Raw genomic sequence first — 10,377 nt, forward strand, 5'->3', positions numbered from 1 at the left:
ATTGGTTATCTAGCTAGGATATTGGTGATGGGGTAATTGAAATTCAGTGGGTCATGAGTACTACAGGTTGAGATCAATAGGATTCTCATTAATTATACATTCCTGTCCACGGTATTGAGAGATGCTTAGGAGAAGAAATATCAGCTGCTTTCGATTCATTTTTTTTATCAAGTAATAATACGTACATCCTCTCTATTATTTTATAGAGAAATTATTTGTATCAGCCGAAATCCACAGCACACTCAATGTATTGAGTTTAAAAAAGAAAAAAAAAAAAAAAACTGAAGTGAGATGTGCTGCGACTACGGGCTGATGCGTAGCTTTTCCCAATTTTATATGCCAAAATACGCCATGCATGAAACTCCTCCAGAGTCCAGAGTGAGTGTACCAAAAAAAGCTGTTTTGTTACGAACAAGGCAGCAAAAGAATCAAGATGCAAGCACTGAGAGGGAAGCCTAATATTCAAAACTTTTATATGCCCGTAAATAAGGATTTTTCATTCATATTGACGTACAATGACTTGTCACCTTTGTGGGAAACCAGCAAATTTAGAAAACAACCATTACTTGCGATGTTTATTTCTTTTCTCCTCCTTTCTCTTCTTTTTCTTATCCTTAGAATTATCTTTGGATCTGTGCTTCCTTGAGTGTTGTTTTTCGGTGCTCCCTGAATGAAGCTTTTTTGACTTCTTCCGCTTTTCCTCGTTAGTCTCCTCTTCTGAAGAATCACGTGACTTCAGTGACCAAGGTTTCTCAGGACCATAGACAACATGGCGTCTCCATACATCAGGGTTTGTTGACCGATCTTCTATTAAGTCCGAAGAAGGTGGAAGGTACGGACCCGTTTCATCCATCCTTGGGCCAACACCACCTCTGCCACGTTTGGCCCTGCCATCCAGAAAACGAAAAGATCATGTCAAACTAATGAAATCGACATATTTAAAGTTGAGTGATTCAAGATCGCACACACATGCACCGAAGAGAGAGTGAGAAAGAGCATAAATTATGACCTTGAGTGTAGAAACTCCTCCAGTTCTTCATCTTCCCTTGAAGAGCCACTCTCATATACTCTTTCACTTGATGAACATGAAGCACTTGTATTGTTAACATTTACAAGAGTTCTCTTGCTTTTGTTTACACCGTAATTGTCAATATGGCTGCTGCTGCTATCACTGCTTCCATTTCTAAATTTGCCTTTACATCTATCATCCAGCTCTAGCTCTTTTTGTCGGGCTCGCCACATCTCATTCACTTCCACAGCTCGATTTGCTGTTTCAAAAACCCAAAAACAAATAAATAAATAAATAAACCTTAAGCTGAAGTACACAAATCTGAACCATAAAATGTAATTTGATGAAAGAGGCAAACAAAACCCACCCACCCACCCACACTGCAAAGATAACTTACACTTCGAGTGATGGAACCAATTGTTTGTTCATTAGAATTATGTTTTCCTCAACTCTTTGCAAACACCAGTTTTTGAATTCTTTTTCTATGATTAAGTTGTAGACAAACTGAGTTGTATCAAATAAATAAGAAAATTTATTTGGGTTAGTCAAGAAGGAATAAGTTGTAAAGAAACTGAAGGTATAATGTGCCTCGATTTCCATGAAGGAAGGTACGGATCACTTGATATAGCAAACACTCATCTTTCCTCATGAGTCATGAAGGATTGAAATTCGTTACAAAAACTATCCTTCATAAAAGACATTGCAATGCCAAATCAACGAAAAGAAAGAAGATATTATTATTACAGAAATTGTAGAACTAACCTTGTTGTACTCCAAGAACGGTTGCAGTTAGAAACCGTGAATTGGGCCGAAACCGTGAATTGGGTTGTTTAAGATAGGCATGCACACCTTCCTTCTCTGCTTGTCGCCGCAAATCTGCTGCTTCTTTCATAAGCATTGCAGCTATTCTGTTCTCCGTCTCAAGATCCATCTGCCCTATTAGGTTGCAAATGACAAGAAAAATAGGAGGATAACTCGTGCTACAAGGGGCAAAGGAAACCAAATATAAGCAAATCATTCAAATGAAATAAGACCACTTAGCAAAGCAGACTAGAACTATGATACCCCATATGATACGGATAATGGTAGGTGGTATATGAGATCACACATTGCTTGGGAAGGAGAAGTTCTTGCTCTTTATAAGGTTCCAATGGGGCTCCAATTGTATCATTGATTAGTCTTTTTGGAGCATAGGCCATGTAGTTTGGGCCTTCCATTGGGGCGTTACAAATGGTATCAGAGCCAGGTTCAACCAGAAATGTGGGACTTGAGCCGTGCCACCTATAATGGACAGGCCCGACGAGGACGTCAGGAATTTTAGGGGAGTAGATTGTGATACCCCATATGATACGGATAATGTTAGGTGGTATATGAGATCATACATTGCTTGGGAAGGAGAAGTTCTTGCTCTTTATAAGGTTCCAATGGGGCTCCAATTGTATCATTGACTAGTCCTTTTGGAACATAGGCCATGTGGTTTGGGCCTTCCATTGGGGCGTTACAAGAACCAACAAAAACTTCGAGATAGTAGCACCTTTTTAGCCTAAGGTCAACAGAAGACGAATTACGGCCATACCACAATTAAATGATCCAAAAGGAGCAGACAAAGACGCAATTAACAAAAAGTTCATCAATTTTCTAAAACCAATTTCAAATATCATCCACTAGGTCAAGAAAAACAAAACCTTTTGGATTCTATCTCTCATAAGTTTTCTCAGCTACATACAGTAAATTATTCACAAACAATGGTTTTTCACTTAAAATAAGAAATAAAAAGAAACTTCCGGGAAAAAATAAAAATAATAAAAAGAGGTTTAAAGATCTCAAGTTTTTTCTTCTCCTAAATTCAACCAAATAAAACATATACCCTTCTAAAGGAGGGAAAAAAAGAACTCACCGAAGTGATGGATGAAGCAAAGGAACTGTATATACAAAGGTAGAGATCCAACACAAAATGGAGCAAATACGTCGATTTAGAGCCTTCTCACGGCTTCGGATCCGAAAATTGTTTTGCAGAAGGAAACAGTCCCTCACACGCTGGGCCGAGAGGAAGAATCAAGTAGCGTGGCCATCAATCCATGCAAAATTCAATTTAGAACTACTAGTGGGAGGGAACGTGCAAGGAGGAAATCCAATTTAGAATTACATGGGGAATCCAATCTGGACCATGGATGTCATATAAGCTGCCCAAGCTTACATGCGGAATTCAATTGGTCGCGGCGTGGCGCGGCGCGGCGCAGTGGAGCAGAGAACAACCCTGAGATGGGGAGAGTCGACGGAGAGAGAGAGAGAGAGAGAGACGAACGTAAACTTACTGCCGTGATGAGCGGCGAAGGCAAGGGATTGCGGCGACGGAGAGGAGTGAACGCAGAGGGAGAGATTCGGGGGCTGGGGCGCTGGACGGGGGAAGGGGAAAAGAAGTAGGGATTTGGGAGGAGAGAAGGAGAGAGGGAGAGACTCGGGGGCTGGGGCTTTGGACGGGGGAAGAGAAAAGAAGCACGGATTTGGGGTGGGCTGGGTTATCTTTCGGGCATGAAATGGGCTGTATAGCCTGTATTTGGTGTTGAGCTTGGGCTTCAAAGAACTTTGGGTTATGAAAACATAGACTTCTAAGTGAGTAACGTTATATATAATTGTAGAGTGTGCAAGTGTCGTACAGTCATTTTAAAAAATTATAAAATTATTATAATTTTTTTTTCATATAGGTCCCGTATTTATTTACTTTTTTCAAAAGACTGTACGGTACTTACACATTCAAAACTGTAACTATCATTTCTCCTAAACTGATCAATCTCATTACTGTCATTTTGAACATGAAAACAAAATCATCCCAACAGGTGAATGAAAATAACAAGCAAAATATTGGAGCAGGGATGTCACGTAAGCTCTGGTCATGCCCTATTCAGATAGTGAAAGTATTTTATATCATCTTAATTCATTTCATCTCATCATTATAATTTTTTTAAATTTTTACATAAAATATAATAAACAATTCAATTTTTTCAAATCTCAAAACAATAATAATATTAAAAAACATTATTCTAATAATATTTTATTCAACTTTTAACTTTTATCTAAAATTATTTTATCTCATCTTATTTTACTATTCAAATATATTTTTTAAGATGAGGTGATGTGATGTGAGATGAGATGAGATGAGATGACACAACTCAACTTAGAATATTATATTGTCTTTTTTTATTTCACTGATTCCATGAAGTTAGATTTTATATTTTCTCTCATATCTATAAAGAGATTTGAATTTTATATAATGAGCGTAGCAACAATTATTTTTTTGCTGGCCACGTGCTCCCTAATCTAGAATCACTCGCATCAAAGAGCTTTTCTGAATTGCCAATAATAAAAAATCAAAGCTTTTCTAAATGAGAATACCTGTAGAGCGGATCGTCTATTAAATTAAGAATAGCAGTCCTCCATTCACACAGTGACATATAGGTAGTTTATTGTATTTATTTTACATCTTCATGCCCCATATTAGAAAATCCATTCACCCCTTCTTCACTCGTATGCCTCCCTCCTCACTTCTTCCACTCCATCCCCGACGGGTTCAAAATCTCAAAACACTCATTCCACACAGTGCATGACCTAGAAGGACGCGGAGCTCGACTATCTTCTTGTTAAGTGCCTCTCATTTTCTTGTTTCATCTTATGCTCTGTTTAGTAGCCGCATAAGCTTCCCTTTTGTTTTCTTCATAGCCAAATAGGTTTCGAAAATTGAATGATATTTGTCCTGAGAATTTTTTTATATAATTAAACGGTGAATCCTAAAGCTTTAACGCATTACGAAAATGAAATTAAATATTGAATAGAAAGTTCTCTTTATATCCTGCATCCGATTGTTTAGATTTTTGTTTTGAAACGAGCGATTAAAAACAGAGTAGCAACAGAGTGAAGAACTGGTGAGGTTTTGGTTTTAAACAAAATTATAATAAGTTGATGATTATTGAGATGTGGTTGTTTTATTTGAAACAGGACACCCATAGATAACTGGCGGCAGTGGAGGAGGGACTAGAGTAGTGAGTGGTAAGTGAACTTGCTTGGAGAAAGAATAAATCATGGCAAGCAACGATTATACATTACTTGTGATTGAAGACCCTTGTAGATATTTTTCTGGAAGCAAGTTGTTTTTTTAGAAATTGAATTCGCTTGAGCCGGCTGTGTAAAGCTTTAGGAAGATATAGCCATATTGAGAGTGAGAGTAGTGTCAAGAGTGAGAGCAAGAAAGAGACTATTTGTTTGTGTTTGAGTTGCTCTTCTTCGCCTTCTATTTTGGTTTTTTTATTTTATTTTTCTCTCTCTCTCTCTTTCTCTAGATGGTGAAGGTGGAAATGGCAAAGTTATGTTTGTAAGTTGCCAAAGGGGTGGTGTGAAATCTATGGCCGATGGTGGTGCTCAATTCGTCATGTGTTCTAAAAATTTACTGCAGTGGTAACAGATATCGTCGTCGGAATTAGATGGTGGTGGTGGAACCTTGAAAGTCTTGGGTAGTGGGCGACGGACTTGGTGGCGGTGCACTGAGGCGAGCTGGAAGTGCTTGGAGACGAAGATGAAGAAATGATTTTCAACTTGGAAACCAATTTCTGTGAATTGCTTGCGATGATTCTGTGCGGTGAGGCTTAATTAATTTATTGTATTTTTATCTACGTGCTATTGCGCTCTGTCAATCTAAGAACAACCAATAAAGAATAAATCTAACATGCTAAACACTAACTTTCATAGGGATACTTGGTTGAAAGCATAATTTACTTACATTATAGAATTTTTGGTGGAACAGAAAATTACGAACAGAGCATACTATGAAACTAATTAAAAGATATAAAAGAAGTTGAAATTAGTTTTTTCCGTCAAGATTATTTGCGACGGCATATTTTGGTCACAAAAGATAGTTTTTAGCGACGAATGTTTGCTTGCAAGAAATAAAATAAAATGTCGGAATTGACTTTTTGTGATTAAATTGGAATTGTTACAAAAGAATTGGTCGCAAAAAACTATTTTTATTGTAATATAATAGTCAATTATAGTTATAAATATTATTACAAATAGAATCCTTAAAAAAATAATAGAAATAATTATAAGTTGTATAAATTTTGTATTCAATTTTTTTAAAAAGATGAAATTTATTATTAAAAAATTAATTTGAATAGTCAGACACAGGCGCGGGCAAGTGGGCCTACAATCATCATGGGCACCACCTATAAATGGGCTCGACGAAATAGGGATAATAAATTATTTGATTAAATAAATTCAGCCTCCAGGAGTCGTTGTCTTCCCAGTAATGGTAATTTTAAAGATACAAAATGGTTTCAAAACACATCATATTTAGGAAAAGAGTAATTCTACGTATAATTGTGGAATGCGTAATTCTATACATCGTATTTTTCATGTAAATATTATATTTTATTTATTTTTTTCAAAATAATTACATAGCGGTTACATAATTCACAATTGTAAATATCTTTTCTCTTTAAAAAATAAGTCACTGAGGGAGAAGATTTCATGTGTCTTGATACTTTGTGATTTTCTTCTTTTTTTTTTTTACTTAATTATTAGGTGCCTAATAATTAATGCACATACCCACACACACAAAGAAAAAGAATATTATATACCAAATCCAGTAAAAGCGAGGAAAATACACAACATATTGAGAATTCTTACTTTCGATAAGAGATTGAGATTCATGAGTCACGTACGTACATCCAATAACTCTAGATGACATTGCTCAAATCAAATAACATCCACGAATTCAGATGCAGAAAGAAGCTTATTCATGATAGGGCGAGCTTTACACATGGCTTCCAGTGCCACAACTTTGGGCATGGTTACCCCATTACCCTCAGTCATGTCAATCTCTTGCTCGCTAACCCTCTCCCACTCGAAGCATTGAATCAATGATCCCAAAGTCAAGCCCACCATGCGCTGGGCAAGCCCCGCCCCAGGACAAGCTCTTCTCCCCAATCCAAATGGCATCAGCTTGTGCGCATCACCTAAGCCTCTGCCACTTTCGAACCTCTCAGGCTTGAAATCAGTTGCATTGTCCCATACACTCGGGTCTCTATGTATGGCCCATGCATTGATCAAAACTATTGTGTTGCTCGGCACATCGTATCCCTCAATGGTACAGTCTTCGGAGGACACATGGGGTAGTAGTAATGGTGCAGCAGGATACAACCGAAAAGTCTCTGAGATTATATTTTGAAGGTAGCACAATTGAGAGACACTTGATTCATTGACAATTTTTTCTTGCCCAATCTGACCATCCAATTCAGCCCTAGCCTTTTTCAATGCGTCGGGATGATTGAGTAGACAAGACATTGCCCATTCTAACGTCACCGATGACGTATCGGTCCCCGCAACTAAGAAGACCTATTTGGTATTAATCATTCGAATGCTTAAAACAAGAGAAATCATCTGTATAATTCCATACAATTCTTTATAAAAAAAAAAAAAAAAAGAACTTATTTAAAAAAATGTAAAAAAAACTATAATTTATTAATAAGACTTATTTTTTTTACATTTATATGTAATTTATCTATTTAAAACTTATACGTAACATTAATATTAAAATAATAATCATAAGATATAAAAGTCACGAGTCGTGCTACAGCCACCACACGAGACATGTCACTGCCAAATGCCTTTTTATATGTATATATTTTTACTTTTTTATAAAAATTTATATAAAATTTATCTATTTAAAATTTATTGTTAAGATTACTCTTAAAACAATCATATCACAAGATATAAAGGTAACTAGTCGTGTTACAACCATCGCACCAACATTTCACGGCTTTTTATATTCTTAAACATTTAAATAAAAATTCATTATATTATTAAAAAATAATTAATTGATCACTAAGAAAGAAAAATATTTAATCCGTAGCCGCCATCGATCGGTGGCTTTTGTCGATGGCTGTAGCTTTATTCAAAGGTAACAGAAAATACACCAAAGCAATAGCTAAAAGTACTGATGTAAGGAAATTTAAGTTCATAACAATTTTAATTATCATCAAATGATTGATAAGTAAAAAAAAATTAATAATCTATTTTTAACGAGTTGATATCATGTTAATAGACGAAGAATAAAGATTTATAAATTATTGAAACTATTAAAGGAGTTTCAATAAGAATATCAGAGCCGACAAAGTCTTATGGACATGTGTGCTTAAATTATCTCAAAATTTTATGAATAATAATGAAATATTTTAATTACATATATTTTATTGAGTTTTAAAAAGAAGAAATAAAATATTGAATAAAAATATTTTTTAAAATAAATATTATATTAGAATTTATAAAAATAATAGATAAAGTTAAAAAATAAAAAAATTTAAAATATTATTAAAAAATACTTTCTTAATTACTATATAAAATAAAAAATTATAAAAAAATATTTTTTATTTATATTTTTTAATAATTTTTTTTTTTTTACTTTCTAATTAAAGAAGTGTTTCTAATGATATTGTAAATTTATTTTATTTTTTAAAAATATTAAACCATTTTGGGATGGTGGCATGTATGGGGCGTACTTTTCTCGTTAGGTCTATCTTCTTTCTCCGCCACAAAAAAAATCGTTCATGCTCAAAATAGAAAAAACAAAGTTGGAAACAGGGATGCATTGCACTTACCAGTATAAGCCCCTTGATAATCTGGTCAGTGTAATATTCAGGCTGTGATTTCTGCAGAGAAAGCAAATGGTCAATCATAGTATTTCCCTGCTCCTCACGCCTCTTCTCATCGATAAGGCCCTGCAAGAACGCATCCGTCCTCTTAGCGAGTCTCTTCATTCTCTTCTCCAAACCCCCAAGATCGATCCATTGCAGCAAGGGCACAAATTCTCCAGGATTCGACGCCCCTCCATTAGCGGTTACCTCTTTCATTATCTCCCTAAACTGTCTCGCTTCTTCCTCGTCCTTCACGCCCTCCCCGTACCCATAGTACCTCTTCCCCGCCACCATTCTCATTACGATGTTAAAGGTGAGCTCCGTGAACAATGATTTCAGCTCCACCTTGGCGAAATCTTTGCACGAGTTATGTGATAGTTTTCGAAGCAAGCGCTTGATCTCGTCCCTTCGTATGCCCGAGAACATGTTGAGGCGGTTAGTCGAGAGTATCTCGAGGGAGCTTATGCGACGGAGATTGCGCCAGTGATCGCCATAGGGGGCTGCTACGACGGTGGTGTGGTTGTAGCCGAGGTGCTTGCCTACGGTCACGGCGGGGCGGTTGGCTAAGACGATGTCGTTCTTGGTGAAACATTCCTCGGCTGCGAATTGGGAGGAGACTACAACCACGAGGCGAGAACCAAAGCGAAGAGAGAAAACCTGGCCGTATTTCTGCGAGAGGCGGTGAAATGTACGGTGGAGGGGTTTTTTAAGGAGATGGAGATGGCCCAAGATAGGCAGAGAATTAGGTGGGCTGGGTGGGAGGTGTTTGGGGAGCGTTCTTGTTTGGAAGTAAAACTTGAGGGCATAAACAAGGAGGAAGCTGAGAAGCGAGAGGGACGAGTAAAGCAGGATGTCTTCCATGATTGCCTTCTGTTTTCTCAATGATATTATGCTACTTACAATTATTGCATGCGTCTCTGAGATTATATATTCCTATAGAGAAATATATATATATATATATATATATATATATATCTTCTATATATATAAGTGGCTATTTAACGGAGCTTAACGGAAATTCTTGTTTTCCGTTAGTGCTATGTTAAATCATCGTTAAGTCCTCATGCAGCTTTGGCAGCAGTTACATTTAGGCTATGTTTGGGTACCAAACATTTCTCAATACTTTTCAAGTATTCACGTATTTTTAAAAATACTTTACATGCCAAATAACTTAAAATACTTTCAATGGGACCCACAAACCCACTTCAATCTCTACTCATAACTATTCACAAACATTCTATAATATTTATCACTATTACATATAAATAAAAAATAAAATCACTATAATATTTATCACTATTAAATATAAATAAAATAAAATCATTATAATACATAAATAAAAAATAAAATCACTATAATATATAAATAAAAAATATTTATCACTATTATATATAAATAAAAAATAAAATTGCTATAATATATAAATAAAAAATAAAATCACTATAATATATAAATAAAAAATAAAATCATTATAATATATGAATAAAAAATAAAATCACTATAATATATAAATAAAAAATAAAATCACTATAATATATAAATAACAAATAAAATCACTATAATACTTATCACTATTAAATATAAATAAAAAATTAAATCATTATAATATATAAATAAAAAATAAAATTACTATAATATATAAATAAAAAATAAAATCACTATAATATTTATCACTATTAAATATAA

The 10,377-nt window shown here is 35.1% G+C and overlaps 2 protein-coding genes across 5 annotated transcripts; both read right to left on the minus strand.

The window, feature by feature from the left end:
- Nucleotides 1-443: 443 nt before the first annotated feature.
- On the minus strand, nucleotides 444-3,465 carry LOC108980284 (protein FAM133). Of its 4 annotated transcripts, none has more exons than XM_018951148.2 (4): nucleotides 3,325-3,465; nucleotides 1,772-1,989; nucleotides 1,010-1,268; nucleotides 444-887 (listed from the first exon to the last, which is right to left on the minus strand). In XM_018951148.2, the coding sequence occupies exons 2-4, from the start codon at nucleotides 1,938-1,940 to the stop codon at nucleotides 563-565; spliced, it is 753 nt and encodes a 250-aa protein (XP_018806693.2). In that variant the 5' UTR covers nucleotides 1,941-1,989; nucleotides 3,325-3,465; the 3' UTR covers nucleotides 444-562. The 4 variants fall into 4 exon arrangements, with proteins under 4 accessions (XP_018806693.2, XP_018806691.2, XP_018806690.2 ...); XM_018951146.2 differs by having other exon boundaries at nucleotides 1,772-1,945; nucleotides 2,907-3,465; XM_018951145.2 differs by having other exon boundaries at nucleotides 2,907-3,465.
- A 3,161-nt stretch (nucleotides 3,466-6,626) lies between these two features.
- Nucleotides 6,627-9,625, minus strand: LOC109010646 (cytochrome P450 81E8-like). Its single transcript, XM_018991535.2, has 2 exons — nucleotides 8,656-9,625; nucleotides 6,627-7,393 (listed from the first exon to the last, which is right to left on the minus strand). The coding sequence occupies exons 1-2, from the start codon at nucleotides 9,550-9,552 to the stop codon at nucleotides 6,755-6,757; spliced, it is 1,536 nt and encodes a 511-aa protein (XP_018847080.2). The 5' UTR covers nucleotides 9,553-9,625; the 3' UTR covers nucleotides 6,627-6,754.
- Nucleotides 9,626-10,377: the final 752 nt, after the last annotated feature.

This window comes from Juglans regia, chromosome 13 (assembly GCF_001411555.2).
Source record: "Juglans regia cultivar Chandler chromosome 13, Walnut 2.0, whole genome shotgun sequence".
Lineage (NCBI taxonomy): Eukaryota > Viridiplantae > Streptophyta > Magnoliopsida > Fagales > Juglandaceae > Juglans > Juglans regia.

Coding starts and splice junctions, on each gene's coding strand:
- LOC108980284 (XM_035684500.1), bottom strand. CDS start 2,027: ATGATTTGCTTATATTTGGTTTCCTTTGCCCCTTGTAGCACGAGTTAT. Junction 1,269..1,771: donor CGTTCTTGGAGTACAACAAG/GTTAGTTCTACA, acceptor TTTTTGAAACAG/CAAATCGAGCTGTGGAAGTG. Junction 888..1,009: donor GAGGAGTTTCTACACTCAAG/GTCATAATTTAT, acceptor TCTGGATGGCAG/GGCCAAACGTGGCAGAGGTG.
- LOC109010646 (XM_018991535.2), bottom strand. CDS start 9,552: ATGGAAGACATCCTGCTTTACTCGTCCCTCTCGCTTCTCAGCTTCCTC. Junction 7,394..8,655: donor TTATCAAGGGGCTTATACTG/GTAAGTGCAATG, acceptor AATACCAAATAG/GTCTTCTTAGTTGCGGGGAC.